Source organism: Lampetra planeri, chromosome 11 (assembly GCF_965212315.1).
Source record: "Lampetra planeri chromosome 11, kcLamPlan1.2.h2, whole genome shotgun sequence".
Lineage (NCBI taxonomy): Eukaryota > Metazoa > Chordata > Hyperoartia > Petromyzontiformes > Petromyzontidae > Lampetra > Lampetra planeri.
In genome coordinates, this window is record NC_136117.1 from 13,698,680 (window position 1) to 13,715,890 (window position 17,211).

Sequence of the window (17,211 nt, forward strand, 5' to 3'; positions counted from 1 at the left end):
GCACACTCTGTCAACCAATCACGACTGCGAATCAGACACAAACAAGGGCTGTAAAATGGAGGAGTGTGGGGGGAATAATTCATCGACCTTTCTTGACAAGTGAGAAATGCTCGTGAAATGCCGCGCGGTGTCGGACGCACTCAGACCAACCGGCGATTTGCATCCACGCTGTGCCGGTGGCGTTGATGTGCCTTCGTTGACATTTACTCATTCCATAAGTAAGCCATACGTTCAACACCGATGATTACCCTCATCATTGAAATCTCACGTGTGTTACAATAATCGGACGGTTCTTTTTGTTTTTGTTTTTAATGTTGAATCGAAGGTTGCCTCATTCACCGAACTGCCCGCAATCAGAAACGTTGTGACACAAATACCGTCAATACCAGGCCTCACTTGTAAAAAGAACCTTGGAAGGGACATTCCACCTCGTTAGCCTCGCACCAGATGCATCTGGCAGGCCGAATATCATGAACATTACCCCGCGCGTTTGTTTGACAGCATTGACGTTAAAACGTTCTTTTTTTACGGAAGAATAAAACTAAAAATCCGGAGCCGGATTTGACTTCTAGTTTTCTCCAGCCTTGCGGTTCACCGCGCTCGTGCATCTGGACTCCGCCTCTCTTGGCCAGCTCGCGTCTTCGTCACTCCGAGACAAAAGCACACGGAGTTGCCTTTTGCCCGCCCGCCGCGAGAGCCTTTGAACATAAAACGGCCGCGGCCGATCGAGGTGGATGAGGTCACGTTTGTGAGCGCCAGGCGGGGACGTTTCCCAAGCATGAAGCGGCTGTGTTATCCCTCTGTCGATAAATAGGGCGGGGAGGGGGGTGGAAGAGTGGTGGGGGACACTCGACGATTTTGACCGAGCGAAGCGACGTTTCTCACCGCGCCGGATCGCCGCGTGCGACTGCGCGGCTGAGTGCTAGTTCCGGGGAATGCAGCACGTGGCCGGCGATCAAAACCACCACCCTTTGCCGTCGATGCACGGCTGCACGTGGGCTTGCGAGCGTCAGCATCCAAATCACGGTCACTCTATGGTGCCTTTGGGGGTCGATGCGTAAGCACGACGTCGCGCGTCACGCCGCGTGCGAGCTTTTTGCTGCCGAAGGCGGCGTCACGTTGCGCGCGCACAGGGCGATGTCACTTGTGTGGGCACGGAGACGCGCTACACTGCGTAGCGTGAACGATGCCAACATGAACCCCAAGTAACTCTGAAGTAGTCTCTAAAAAGTTTGAAGATCCGAGATGGTTTAGTCCGAAACTCACCCGAAGCCGTATCTAAATATATACACGCATTTTGTGAGAGATGGCACAGAGAGTGATGGACGTGGAAGATGATGAGACTGGAACACAGGCAGGGACGAGGGAGTTCCACACCACGAGGACATCAAATGGGAACCGACATCCTGCAGAGTAAACACTGTCCAGGCGCTTCAACGTAACACTTTGGTTACTGCTGCAGTGAGAGAGAAGGAGAGATGAGAGGGGAGAGGTAGGAGAGTGCGTGGAGGGGAGTAGAGATGAGAGGGGAGAGGTAGCAGAGTGCGTGGAGGGGAGTAGAGATGAGAGGGGAGAGGTAGCAGAGTGCGTGGAGGGGAGTAGAGATGAGAGGGGAGAGGTAGGAGAGTGCGTGGAGGGGAGTAGAGATGAGAGGGGAGAGGTAGCAGAGTGCGTGGAGGGGAGTAGAGATGAGAGGGGAGAGGTAGCAGAGTGCGTGGAGGGGAGTAGAGATGAGAGGGGAGAGGTAGGAGAGTGCGTGGAGGGGAGTAGAGATGAGAGGGGAGAGGTAGCAGAGCGTGTGTAGAGGTAGGAAAGTCCGTGGATGGGAGCAGAGTAAGATGCATGGGGAGAGATGGGAGGGGGATAGTGCATGGAGGATTGAGAATGGACATCTGTGGGGAAAAAAACCTTCGTAGCTCATCGGATTCCTCCAGTATAAATACAGGCTCTGACCGTAGGTGAGATTGACGCGATTCTTGTACTGGATATGGAACCAGCTTAATGCAAACTTAATCACACGTGTGATGAGAGGTATTGTTTTTTTGTTTTAGTCTGAGACGATGAGGAACGGTTGTTTTGTTAAGAAATGTGCCACAGAGACTTGAATAATGAGCACGTTGCTCTGCCGGCAACATAATTTTCACTGGAGCTGTTTGTTCCCATTTCGGAGTGAAGTGCCTCGCATGGAAATGCCACCGAGGGAAATGAATAAACAAATAAATAAATCCGCACATAAATAAAATATACAGCTCCGCTCGCTGCGTTGCGGTGACGATGTGTTAAACTGGCGCAAAATGATTCATGAAAACGTTGACTTTTCATGACGGCCTAAAAAAAAATACAACGATACTGTTACGAGCTGAAGGAATGTGATTTTTTGTTTAATATACACATGAATCTATTTTAAAAGCAATTCAAGAGTCGTAGTGGAATTACAGCGGGGTTTGCTTACTGCGGCGAAATCACCCCCCGGGCAGGAATGGTTCGTTCCAGACCGGGTGGCCGCCAGACAGTTGCCGGCTCCAAAGACAAAGATCCCCCGTGTAGCCTTAACAGACTATTGGGGCAAGTGCTGTTAGCGAGCACCTATGAAGGCCGGCACGGCACACGAGCGGGTGGGTGGCCAGCACCACGCCCGGCAACCTTTGTCTCCCCAGTGGCGATGTTTACACACAGCACCAGGTACTCATTTGAGGCTGAGTCGACCTAGGGCAGGCCCAGGACCGGTTCAGATGATTGTCACTGGTGTTGGCCGTGAGCGGGAATCGAACCCGGGTTGCCAGGTTCGTAGCGCAGCGTAGCGTTGACCGCTACATCACCGCTCCTGACACGTACACACACACACGCGTACACACACACACGCGTGTACACACACACGCGTACACACACATACACACGCGTACACACACACACGTACACACACACACGCGTACACACACACGCGTACAAACACGCGTACACACACACTCGTGTACACACACACACGTACACACACACGTACACACACGCGTGTACACACACGTGCACACATGTGTGTACACACACACGCGTACACACACACGCGTACACACACACGTACACACACGCGTGTACACACACACACGTACACACACACACACGCGTACACACACACGTACACACACGTACACACACACACACACGTACACACACACGCGCGTACACACACACGCGCGCGGTGGCGACACTCCCGGCGGACCGACCCATTATTATCATTCGACGGGGAATAGCGGCGGCTCGAGTAACTCAACGTAGCTGGCCGTAAAAAGGAAAAAAAAACCACAACGATCGTCGCTGTTAATCATCCAGGTGACAGCCAATTGGGACAACAACAAGTCGCTTTTGCGAATGAGACCGGGCGATGCCGAGTTTCACTGAGAATATCCACACACACACACAAAAAACCACAACCGTGGACGAATCCCACAACATGACTCAGCCCGAGCATCGGGCTCAGACGAATTTTTAGTTATTTTTCCACAGCCGTGCCAGAAGCCGGCAGCCTGTCTCGAAGTTCCCGGGGGAGCTGCAGTGAAGTAAGGCGCAGTGTCTGTTCATTAACGACGCTCGCCTGGATCCCGTCCCATCCACCGCCACGTTTCCTCTACCCCCCCCCCCATCTCTCTCCCACTCCATCGCTTTCTCACCCAAACCATCTCTCTCCCACTCACCATCTCTCTCTCCCACTCACCATCTCTCTCTCCCACTCACCATCTCTCTCTCACACCATCTCCATCTCTCTCTCCCACTCACCATCTCTCTCTCACACCATCTCCATCTCTCTCTCTCCCACTCACCATCTCTCTCTCACACCATCTCCATCTCTTCCGCTCTCTCCCACCCGATCTCTCCTTTCTCTCCCACAGCATCTCTCCCTCTATCTCCAACTTAATCTGTCCCTGTCTATCCCACTCCCTCCCTCCCTTTCTCTTTCTTCGACCCCTCCTCTCCAGATCTCCCCTCTCTCTCTACCCCTCTCTCTCTCTACCTCTCTCTCTGCTTTTCTTCTCGCCTGCTACCCTCTCGCCATCTCTCTCCCCTCTCCCGCCCTCTCACACACCATCTCTCCATCGTTCTCCCTCTCTTCTTTAAACGAGTGGCAAGCTGAGAAAGGCTTTCACCTCGGGTTGCCACCTGCCCTCTTTGTTCCCCCCAGGATCAGTCTCTTGTAGAGGTAGCTGACATCCATCCCGAGACATCTTCTGCAAGTCTCATCGGGACAATCATATTGCCGGGTTTTGTCCGTTGGACAATAGCTCATCACTCAAAACGATGCGTCTGCAGGCAAGTTCTCCCCTCTTGCGGTATCGCGCGAGACATCCTTGCTATTACCATATGACTTAGAAACAACGAAATGACATTGGCCTCTGGTTTATTGGCAACTCAAAGGTGGCAACTCCCGACAAAAATGACGCCATTGTCCCCCCCCCCCCGCGGTTTGCGCCGCCGGTCGCAGCTGCGCGGCAAAAGAAGAAGAAAAAAATTTGGCCGCTCAAAAATCTCCCCCTTGACTCCTGGAAGAGGAACAAGAGCTGCATTGAGAGCGGGCGGCGGGCAATCGCCGTGTTGGCACGGGGTCACGCTCGCTCAAAAGCCAACTTCGAAATCAGGCCCTGCAGGGTGTTGCCGCTGCTTAAGTGTGCGCCGCGAGAAGCCGGGAACGTTTGGTCCAGAAGGCCACGAAGGCTGATGGGCGAAAGCGTTATTGTTTTTGTTTGTATTCCGTGACGAAATGGACCCCCCATCCCCCCTGTCTGGTTCTACATTAATGTCCCTACCCACGGTCCAACACGCAGGAGCGCGCCCTCATTTTGTACGGAATTCCTGTGGCGTACCGAATTCCGCCCTTGCCTCTTCACACCTGGCAAAGCAGCGACGTTCGTTTAACCGGCCACGTTCTGCTGATGAGACTCGGACAAATCAAAACCACGCTGGAGTTTTCCTGCCCGAATGAACGCTGCGGAAAGAGAGTGGTTTATCAAGGCCCAACGGGCCGATGAGACTTGAACCTCAATTTATAAAGAATTGCGGCGTCTATCTTTGCCGCATGGTAAGAGCGCGCAATACGGCTTGCAGTGGCGAGGTCGCGAGTTCAAATCCTGCCCAACACACCAAACAACTCAGATCTCCGTTTCTCACAGAGAACCGACGGACCCTCTGTTGGAGCGTTCCTTGGTTCGGCGCGCGAGTAGCGGCGCCGCCACACCCGTCATGGCCGCCGTCGTCCACAGCTTGCGCTGCAGAACGTCGCCTCGGCCGAGCTTGAATCGCGCCCCTGCCGAGGGCGCGCGTGAGCCGTGCCGCTTACAGCTCCCCCGAGCTTGCACTCGAGTCGGGGACGACCCTGCCCAACAATCCATGAAGGGGCTTCAATGCAGCCACCCAGGATGGTGGTCATGACACATCGCCACCGTCGCCACCGTCGTCATCGTCGTCGTCAGCCACTGCCGGATGAAGGCGTCCCCCAAGTTGTCGCCACGTCACGCAGACTCGCAATGCAACGGCTAGGGACCACACAGAAGCTGGTTGTATCGCCTTCGTCAAAGAAATGAGTTTTCAATCGAGATTATTTAAAAGCACATAGCTCCAGTGGCTTCCTAATATCAGAAGGAAGTACGTTCCAGACGGCCGCAGAAGCGCATCTGAAAGCGTGCGATGCAGTGGCCGTCTTTGCAATCCTCTTTTTCAGTGTCCGTGTTTGTGATCCGTATGCCATAGTAGGCGCTGGTATCATTTGATAAATGCTCGATGCAGTCAACACGCAGCAAATCCCCTGGTACGTAAACGATGTCCTTACTTTCTTTTCGCATCCGTACTTTACGCCCGAGCAGGAATTTAATGATCACTTATTCATTTCCGAAGACGCACAAGTCGACATTATTTTTTTGTTATGTGTTTGTCCGACCAGGCGGTCGTTTAAAATAACGCGGCGGTCGTGTTCATTTCATGTTATATATATATGTGAGAAATAAAAAAAAGATCGAATGCAGCCAGAGAGAAATGAAGCCATTTTACGGTCGTAAGATTTACTGTGTTTATAAGAGGCCAGTCACCGTGTGACATGGGAGAGAGCATTCAAAGGCGGCGGCGCATCTCCCGTTTACAGCCTCGAGACATCGGTGGAAATTCCTCGTTCCTATGGTAGGGGGAGGACCATCCATCGTAGCCAACCGCGCTAATCGGAGATGCAGAGATGAAGGACAACAGCTTGTGACGAACCGCACGCGGACGATACTCGTCTGGCCCTTCAGATGCAAAAAAAACTCAACTCACCCCCCCCACCCCCGCAATGACGACCGTCGCTTTTTGTTGGCGAGGCGCAACTAGAAAGCGCAAGGCGCTCGCACCTGAAGCCACCACCTCGCGCACTGGAACCAGAGAATGCCCCCGAGGTCAACAAGGTCACATGTTAATCAAGGCCACGGGCCGAACCCACTCCTATCTACACGAACCCTGCGCACAAAGTGTGTTGGCTTTTCGGAGGGAGCAAATATGATACAAATAATACGTCTCTCTCTCTCTCCATCTTTCTCAAGTGATTTATCCGCCTGCTGCGTCAAAGTGTCGAGTTGCGTGAAACTTCTGCTGGCCCAGCTCTCCAGGCCATTATTACACTCCCTCCTCTGTCTGTTTGTTTTTATTCTCTTCTGCCATTCTCGTAAAGAAGATAAGAAGCCCCCTTCCCCCTCCCCCTTCTCATTCTCACTGTGTGCCTGAAAGGGATCTGAGTTGGTTATTATTCTGCCATACTCAGCATTTCGGTTTCTCTCCGTGCCCATGCCATTCTCAAATTCACAAGCCACGTTTTCTGCTGGGGGCCCCCTGCCCCGACCTCCCCCCCCCCCCCGTTTTGAGAGCGCGGTGATCAACATTTGAAATTCCGATGCGAAACAAAAGGGTTGGAAACACACGTGGCTTTTTTCAGACCGCTCGTTTTGCGTCTGCCGGGACTCACCTACCCCGGCCGTCCCCGCCGCTGCTTCCCTGCTCCAAGTCCACAATCGAGACCGCGCTGTTGTGGCCCCTTGCGAACGACTCTCTTGCAATAGAATAGCGCTGTCTTCTGTGCGGTCACGGCTGAGTTGCTTCATAAATCCACGTTGTGCTGCATAGACTCGAGAGACACGCAGACTCGCTTTGGGCCCCGTAGACTCACAAAGAGGCCCACAGACTCGCAGGGAGACCCAAGCAGTCGCGTAGATTGCCATCTCTGTACATAATAATCGGCCCAGGGTTTATGTACAGCGCCTTGAGATGCTGTCCTATTCAGGCAAAGGACAGCATCTTATTGTGCGACGGGGACACGCGCTTAGCTTAACGCAACAATTTGCCGGGATCCACTTTTTTTTCTTTCGTTCCTCCGTGCCTTAAACTTGCCGCCTGTACTTGACTCACAGCGATCTCCGTGCGCCCGGTAGGCTCGCCGGAGTAATTCAGGCCGATACGTAGGCGCCGCGAAGCCGCTGGGTGTCTGGGCCAATGCCACGGAAACCACTTCGAAGCGACTACGCGCACGGCTCCATGCGTGTGTCCACTGCTGAATAAGAGGGCCCCCCTCCCCCTCGCCCCCCCCCCCTCGCCCCCCCCCCCTCGCCCCCCCCTCGGCAATGAGGCTCGTGGCGGTTGTGCGAGCCGCCACGCTGGTCAGTGTGGGCAACCGTAGAAGTACACAAGGACAAGAATGTGTGTCCGTACACCGCGGAGAGAATGGCGAAATTATATCCAACGACAAAAGTCAGAGTGGTTTTTTTTTTTGCTCAAATGAGCATTGAGGAAATCAGTGCTCATCTCCCATTTACAGCTCTGTCAGAGCCAGCGGTGGAAATTCCACATTGCTATGGCCGGGGGGTGGGAGGCGGGTCCATCCACAGGACGACAGCTGTTGACTCCCCCCTGTAAAATTGGTGCTAATTTTATCGACACGCTGTCGTCAGCTAAATCTACGACTACAAGGAAGATGATGGGCAATGCTGAGTGACTCTGAGCAGTGCATGGGAAGAGACGGTGGAGGAGTGCAGTGAATGCAACAGTCATTATTATATCCTGCTTAGTATTCGTGTTGTCAAGTGAATAAGCAACTCGGCTCTTGTTTCACGTCGAGGGTGATTCATGCCACCAGACCCCGAGATTAGGTTGGGGAAGGGGGTAAGGGTGGGGTGGAGGGGGGGCAGTCAGGGGGGCGGGGAGCGGTAGTGTAGTGGTTAGTGCACTGCGCTACGAACCCGGCGACCCAGAGTTCGATTCCCGCTCACGGCCAACACCGGTGACAAATATCCGATCCGGTCCTGGGCTTCTCCTCGGTCTACATCACCACGTGGTGTGTAAACATCACCATGTGGTGTGTAAACATCACCACGTGGGAGGCAAAGGCGGCCGGGCGTGGTGCTGGCCACCCAGCCCCTTCGTGTGCCATGGCAGCCTTCATTAGGTGCTACTCGCTAACAGCACTTGCCCCAACGGTCTGCTAAGGCTACACGGGGGATCTTTGTCTGGCAGAGACACACCACAGCCACGGTGGATGGGGGGGGGCATCCGCGACTTGCCTTGCGGGTTCATTCTGCGGTCTGCTGTGCGGCGGTTTCATTTAATCGTAAATTTTAAAAAAACTTTCGTCACGAAGGCTGGTAGCATAGTTTGATAGATTAAAAAAGAAAGTTAATAAAAAAAATTGCGACGAAAATTCCATGTTCGCAAAAAAAAATCACGCACCCGTATGGATCTGTGTGTAACGATCCGCCAGCGTGAGTGTATGCGCGTGTTTAATGAACAGTACAGAAGACAATGGACAGCCGATAGGGCTAAATGCGTATTGACAAAGGGCTCCCGTTTTTGTTCCGGTTTGCGTCCCCACGTTTTTGGGGGCAGTGACCCTCCGACCGATGAGTCAGACTGTCCTCCAGGAGCCGCGCAACCTTTAAGCCAAAGCTCGGTGCACGTTGAATCACCTCTACCGACAGCCATGCTGCCCCCCCCCCTCCCCCCGACGCAGATGGCGAGACGGACCGACCCACCGAGGAGACGGAGGGACGCATGGTGCGATGCAAGGGCGCCTTCGACCCGAAGCTGCAAAGCGTCCAGAAGTGGTCAGCCTCGCTTTGGCAAAACGGTGGCAGAAGCGGAGGAGTCCAAGTGGGTGCGCGGTTTATTCGCGTAACGTCTCCAAGCCGATTTTATTGGAAATAAATCCGCAGCAGCAGCAGTACGTCGCGTTCTGACGGAGGCGTGGGCACAGTCAGATTGATTTGTGATGTCTGAAGCCGAGGCCACAGCGGGGAGAGAATGTGGCGATTGCGGGGGGGGGGGGGCAGAGAGTGATGGGGTGGGCATAGAGTATAGAGGGGGGGGCAGAGGAGCGGTGAACGTGTGAGCGAGCGTGTTGGCAGCAGCTCGCGGCGCCGGGGTCGGTATTACCATGCACGCCACCACACCACCACGCCACCACGCCACCACGCCACCACGCCACCACGCCACCACGCCACCACGCCACCTCGCCACCACGCCACCACGCCACCACGCCACCACGCCACCACGCCACCTCGCCACCACGCCACCACGCCACCTCGCCACCACGCCACCACGCCACCACGCCACCACGCCACCACGCCACCACGCCACCACGCCACCTCGCCACCACGCCACCACGCCACCTCGCCACCACGCCACCACGCCACCACGCCACCACGCCACCTCGCCACCACGCCACCTCGCCACCACGCCACCACGCCACCACGCCACCACGCCACCACGCCACCACGCCACCACGCCACCACGCCACCACGCCAGCAGGCTACCACGCCACCACGCCAACGTGCCTGTGTCCTTGCCCACAACGGCCCTGAGCGTCTGTCAGTTGTCTCGTTCGGCTGAGTTATGGAGTAAACAAACTGTGCCCAGTGGTCTCTGCAAAGGCGATCTCTAATCCACACCAGGGGCTCCCCCCGTGCGTCGCCACATTGCCTGCCGTAGGAACGTTCGTCAAGCTCAGCTGCATGTCATGGGGGGAAGGGAGGAGTTTGGGCAGTCGTCGGTGATCGGGCTGAGACGGTCATCCCGCGCCACCGCAGAACCCGGGTGAATCGCGAGTGGCTTGAATCTCAGATTTTGAACCAAGGTTCTCCGACGTTGCCGGCTCAGTGTCCCTGACCGCAGGGCCAACCGGTCACCTCGACATCACAACCCCAGGAGATGTCAATCCCAGAGATGGAAATGATGAAATCGGCTCGTGGATTGTTGCCTCGGGAAACGAAAAAAACGTGAGACACGGCGACGGCTCAGGGATGGCAGCTTGCAGCAGTGAATTGATCAAGGCTGATGATGACGACGATGACGGCGTGTCTGTAGCGCACGCGCGGTGCGGAAAGTCGGCCGTCCCACTTCACGGGGTGGTGCTTGGCAGGCCAAGGTTTAAGGCAGCCGAACGCCACACGCTCTCCGAATTCAAATCTGGCGCCGTGTCGTGGAAATTTTCGGGTGGCGACGACGCTCGCATCTGGATCTCGTTTACTGCCGCCGGAGGACGGCCGCGGCGGACTCAGATACGCGAGGCGGCGGGGCCGGTGGACGGGCCAGGTTTCAACCGGGGCGGCCGGGTTTCTGCCATGCGGTCCTGCGGCTCCTTGCTCAGCGTCGAAGGCTTCCACGGCAGCCCCCACCATCAGCACCACCACATCCCCCCACCCCGACAATGCATTTAGCCGACATTGATTTCCGCGCTCGCGAAGTCTCCGTGTTATCTCTTGCGCGGCGGGGATGCAAGAGGAGGGGGACACCATTAGAGGGGTCTTCACAGGAAATTGATCGGGAGCACGTGGGGGGTGCGGGGGGGGGGGGTGCGGGGGGTGAGGGGAGGTTAGCAGCCCCCCCCCCCCGCTCGCGTCCCCGTGTGGCCGCACACGCCACCGCCACGATAATGCCACGGCCACGGTCACCGGCATGATCTATCCACTGCTGGACAAAGCCCCCCACCCCATGTGATCTCTTGCAATGCCACCGCATTACCGTCATGTATACACACGCCCGTGACCGAATCAACCGGTCTGCGCCCACTCTCGTCAGATCCCGGCAGGCGAGCAGACCCGAGGCCGGATCGTGCTCGGCTGGGCGAGCACCACGCACGAAACTGGTTGCTGCAGGCTGCCGCGGAGCCTCGCGGTGGCCAGCGCAGGGCAGTTCGTGGAGAAAAAAATATCTATCTATATATATTTCGTCATGCCGAACTCCCATGCTCCGGCGCGGTCTACGTTCCCCGCCTTCACCAACGCGTGAGGTTCGCTCGAATGGCCACCGTGACCCGCACGGCGCGCGGGAGGCCCTCATCCCGCGGCAGGCGGCCGTGCGTGACGCGCACGGCCACGCGCGGGTCGTCAAATCCTCCGGTGACACCGACCCTCCCCCCCGCCTCCCCATGGCCTGGCCAAGGCTCTCCTCGCCGCTCTCACCGCCGCGCTGAGAGGGGACCGCCCCGTTGTCTCGTCAGCCCCGCCAGGCCGCCGCTGCCGCCGCCGTGATCAACGAGCGGCAGATCTCGGCTCGCGACTGCGTCGGCTGTGGGGCAGCGGGCGTGAAGAGAAGAGCAACCTCCGCGGAGACCTCCCGTTAATTGCTTTGGTTTAAGCTTTTCACCGGCGGTAAGAAAAAAAATTACGGAAGCTACAGAGACGGGGGGTGGGGGCGGGGTGGGTCACCGGCAGAGGTTAATCGCATTACGGCGCTCGCGTCGCGATTCGCACTGCAAGCCGCCCGCATTGTCCCCCGCGGGCGTTTCCGAAAATACATCGCGAAAATTATTGCCCAAGACTGTGCTTTAATCATCGTGCCGCACGGGCGTCCGTTAATTCAGCTCCGCTTCCAGGCGCGGAGACTTGCACGGCTCTCGCTGCGTTTAAAGGGAAAAAAATGACTACTAATTTTTTAATGTACATATATATGCGTGGCTTAGCAGCACCCTTTCCATGGCCTTCTAGAGCCACACGTCTCTCCGATCTGCACCCAGCCTCGGCTTGTCCGGCTCTGCTGTGGCAATTTGTAAACCACGATGCAGCAAAGGGGCTTAGAGAGCGACGACCTTCCCCGACCAAGCTTCAACTCGTCGCCCATTCACAACGTTGCTCAGATTTGACCTTCGCCTGCAACATCCCCTCGGTCAACCTCGGCCTAAAATTACTCGACGGTAACTTTGGTGGGGGGGTCACTAGATGTGCAACGCTTCACCCGTTAAGATCACGATTTAATTAAAAAAAATGTTTACATAGGTCGTGTGTTTGCGTCTTGTTATTTAATTTTGCCTTGTTTTATTGTGTTTGTGTGTGTTCGCCCCATAAGTATGATTCAATCTGACATCACCATACCATGAATGGTATATCGAGTAAATCGATTCTCACGCGCCAATTACAACACCCACGTCGCGTTCGTAAGAATCGATTTGAACCTTCGAAGCGATGCGTCGCCAAACGGGCACCACCCAGCACTGTGAAGACAAAAGGCAGCCGGGGGTGGGCTCGGCACCATTTCTATCATCCCCCACACCCCCCCCCCCCCCCCAACGTGCCATTAGCTTTGCCGGCCTTAATAGGCGCTCGCTAACAGCAGCAAAAACAACTGTTCCAAAAGTCAAGGAAGCCTGCGGGAGTGCCGTGCGTGTTTCCACTTGCCTCCGCCCGCCGGCGCGCGGTCGGGTTAATCTCGGTGTGCCGCGGATCGCAGCCAGCCCCGGCCAAAAAAAGAATAAAAACGCAGCCCGCAATAAAAAAAGAAGTGAGGTTAAATTGGAAATTGAGCCAAACACCGTTTACATTTATTTAATGTCCTCTGTGTGGAACTTTCCCACCACAAAATGTAATAAATCGACGAATGTTAGCCGCCAAGCAGCAATCTCGAGTAGAGTTATTACGCTCCTCCTGCAACAGCCGCAGCAAATCTGCTTTCATCCGTTTGAAGCCTGATCGCTCATCGGCTCGCACGCAATGAAATCAGCAATTGAATGGACCGTTGGGTCGCGAGTTTTTCAACTCAAATTCGCTCCTTCATCAGGGGTCCCTTTAACATTCCCATTGCCCCCCCTCCACCCGGCCACGTATAACAATAACAATATAACGATGATGATGATTATGATGATGATTATGATGATGATTATGATGATGATTATGATGATGATGATATCGCGAGCACTGTGACTGCTGCAGCCTGTGCAGCACTTCGTTACGAGCCTCCGCGCGGCGTCTTGAGATGCGGCCACACAATTGGAACGCCGTGCGAATCCACGTCGCGTTTCACAAACGTGCACTGGGAGTAAGTAAGGGGCGGGGGGGGAGAAAGAAAACCTGGCCGATGGATTCAGGCGGGGGGGGGGGGGTATGAGATCCAGGAGAGCGAAGTGGTGAGACTCGCTAGAGGATGAGCACCGTGGAGGAAATTGGGATCGTGCCCCATCGTCGCGAACGATGAGGCCGGGTCCCAGAGCGTTGTGAGTTGTCGGTCTCGGCTGGCTAAAAACAATGATGGCACAACTCCCTCCCCCCCCACAGCCCCCACAGCCCCCACCGCCTCCCACTCCGCCCCCGTTTAAAGTTGAGGCTGGTTGTGCCGTGAAGACCTCACTCACCTGGCTGAAGGAGTTTGCTCCCGAGCCCCGATGATCTCCCTTCCGGCTCCAGTATTCCCCGATGCCGGGCCCCTTGTGCACCACTGCAGACGCACGGGGGTGGGGGGGGACAGGGAGGGAGGAGCTCGCGGTTAGCACTGTAGACTGCTGGCGAGCACCTACTGGGGGTCAGAGTGGCGTGACGAGAAGACACACACAGACGCACGCAACGACGCAGATCCATCCGCGCGCAGCCTGCACACGCTGCAAGTGCCGTTTGCGAGCTCCTGCTGCAGACAGCACGGCGCACGAGGGGGTGGGTGGCCAGCACCGACGCCGGGCCGCCTTTGTCTCCCCAACGCTGATGCTTCGTAAACAGCGCACCGGTCAGCGCACCGGACGCACGAGCCAGAGGTCGCCGGTTGGCTCTGACTTCCTGGAGTTGCAGTTGAAACAACGGGGCAAGTGGATTCAATCTCCCCCCCACTCTGCCGCCTCCGCTCGACCAGCAGTGTCAATGGGTTGCACCCAAGTCTCATGTACCCAAGTCTCATGTACGAACATTGAACTTCTTTCGCACCGTACGCAGCCAACCGTGATAAATCGGACAACAAACTAAACAAAAATCAGTTCTCAAGAAATGAGTTTTCAATCGAGGTCATTTAAAAGTGCACAGCTCCAGTTGCTTCCTAAGATCGGGAAGGAAGAGCGTTCCAGACGGCCGCAGAAGCGCACCTGAAAGGGCACGATGCTGCGACCATCTTCGTCGCGGCCTGGCTAGCATAGAAGAGAGTTGGCCAAATACCCTCGAGAGGGGGAGGCTCTCACTGGATTTCGTCTGCCATGAGCAAGCAATTACAGGGCTGCACTTTTTTTTACCTTCTATGTTTTACGCGCAGCGCCATGAAAGGCGGCGTTGCGGGAGGGTTGTACGACTACCACTACTCTTTTTATTTGACCGGGTAAGGCCTACTGAGCGCTACGTAGCTTTTGTTTCAGAAGCGGCCTGGCCACAAATGATAGCTCAACAAAGTGGCTTATCGCGTGGAAATTTATAGCGGCCAAATACTCGAAGCGCGTGTTGATTATGAATGTGGAGGGAAAAACTGGAGGACCCGGAGAAAAATCCACACTACCACGGGGAGAGCGAGACACGTAAACTCCGAATATACAGCAGGTGTCAGGGTGGGGATCGATCCCACGACCTCCCGTATACCAGGCGAGGGAGTTAACATCTCGCCACAGCGGCATCTAGTGAAGGAGTCACGCCTCTTGGCAGCACGGGGATTGTTCTGGAGTGCCCTTTCTCTGTTTCCTGTTTATTTTTCTTACGTGGCAGCCTCACACACACACAGCCTCCCTGTCTGGCCGAGCCAGGCTCCGTCTGCGATGTGGCAGAGCTTCTAACGGTGAAGGAGCTCAACTGCTGGCTCACGTCACTGCTGGCGGAACAACCTTCCGCCAGAACGGCCCCCTAGAGAGAGCCGCTCTATAAAGGGTACGTTGGCCTACTCTTCCACGCTGGTCAGACGTCTTGCCAAGAGGTTGTACATACGTACATTGAACTTCTTTCGCGCCATACATAGCCAACCGTGCTAATCAGAGGTGCGGAGGAAGGACAACAAACTAAACACAAAAAACTGTTCTAAATAAATTGGTTTGTCAATCTAGATGAAAGTGCCCCAGTGGCTTCCGAGTATCGGAAGGAAGAGCATTCCAGACGGCCGCAAACCCCTGTCTAAAAGCGTATGATGCAGTGACCGTCTTTATTCCATGGCTAGGCAAAAGCTGCCGCGAGGATGACCGGAGTTCACGTGATGGTTGGCAGTACCCACACCTCACCCCACCACACACGTTTGTAGACAGTGCTGCTGGGTGGAAAGAGGCGGGGGCGGGGCGAGAGGGGCAGGGGGAAGGTGAGGAGGGGTGCTCAGAAACTTTCCCTTTTTCAAATATTCAACAAAGTTTTCTCTCTTAAAAATCCCACAACTTTGTCAGCAACGTAAATGGTGCTGTGGTCTACGCGGGAATTGGGTCCGGGTTTGTTTTTGGAAACAGTTCGTTAGCAGCTGGTGGTTAATGTGTCTGTGACTTGGCACACAATGGATAACTCCCATTGCAAGCGTGTCGGACTCTGGGCGGGCAGTCCCAACCATCACTGTCACCAGCCACGACCAATTCACTGCTGGATGAAGGCTTCCCCCAAGCCGTCACCAGCCCTCGCGCTCCTGTGATGGAGGAATCCGTCTGGCACCGGCACACGGGCTCCAATCATTGCTTCATCTCCACTCACTCAGACTCTACAGGATAGGGGGGGAGCGTACAAACTCCAGTCACTCTCAGCCTGCAGAGCAGGAGGAGAACGAATAGACCCTTTGCAGAAAGGCACACGAGTCAGGAATCGAACCGAGAACCTTCTTGCCACGAAGCTCAAGTGTTACCCCCCTAGCGAACACACTTCCGCCCTTTACCCAGTACAGTACAGTATTCCCTCGTTATTCACGAATTTTCTTTCCGTGATTCTGGCTATCCGCGAATCGCATCCGTGACTCCACACGCCTGTACCGAGAGAGAGAAAGTGATGAGATAATTTCAACGTATCTAAATCACTTATTTACGTATTCATTTCAGGTAATTCACGAAAAAAAAAGATAGGTGTTCGCGGGCCAATATCATTAACCGCGAAATGTACTATTCACAAGCATCTCCGGAACGTTTGCCTCGTCGCGAATAACGAGGGAATGCCGGAGACACGGCCGGCTTGGACGCCCCTTGTGAATGACGCTGCCCTCTGTCATCGCGAGGTGGTGGTGCGGGCGGGCGGGCGGGCGGGCGGTTTTAACTTCTGACTCATTTCTCGGGACCGTTGTTGGCTCGCATTCAACGCATCTGTCGTGGCAGGCTGGGTCAGATCTCTCTAATTCAACACAATCCGACCTCCTGGAAATAAAATGCACTTCTCACTCATCTGGAAACGCTTAGTAAAAGTGCATTACAATGTATACCGTTTATTTGTGCCGTAAGTAAAGGCCGTTACTAATTTTGTACGAAATTGGATTTTACTTTAATGTGGTCGCAACGATTTTTTTTATTTAGCGTTTTACTTTCTTGGCACGATCCACGCTAAACATCTGTTCTTTTTATTACATACAACCTGTGTGCCAGTCATGGGGGTTGCTTGACCATACTTCACCACGCTGGTCAGTGCCGTTTGGTGATAGGGAGGGTGAGTGCTGAGGACCGGCCCTGGTATGGCTGAAAACTAAATTCAGGTCAACGGGTTCAAGGTGCGGTGCGCTTACCACCGCACCACCACTCCAACCCAAATTATTATAAAAATGTAATCTCGATTGGATAACTCATTTCTTTAGAACTGATTTTTGTGTTTAGTTTGTTGTTGTTCCCCCCCACACCCTGCATCTCCGATTAGCACGGTTGCCTTACGTACGGTGCGAAAGAAGACCAACATACGGTACAAGCTTACAAAACGAATGCTAATTAACGACAATGCAATCAAGCACCGCTCGCTCGCTCCCCGCGTCACCACCCTCTCTCGTGGCGGGGGGACGGGGGGGGGCAGATAATGTCCAGGGAATGCATGACCCCAGCCACCC

At 55.0% G+C, this 17,211-nt stretch overlaps 1 protein-coding gene across 1 annotated transcript in view; it reads right to left on the reverse strand.

The window, feature by feature from the left end:
- Positions 1 to 17,211, reverse strand: part of CHST11 (carbohydrate sulfotransferase 11) — a 79,850-nt gene that overhangs the window by 22,596 nt on the left and 40,043 nt on the right. Inside the window, exon 2 of the mRNA XM_078599036.1 lies at positions 13,619 to 13,701. Within this exon, the coding sequence (XP_078455162.1) occupies positions 13,619 to 13,701 (83 nt within the window). The remainder of the gene's footprint in view (positions 1 to 13,618; positions 13,702 to 17,211) is intronic.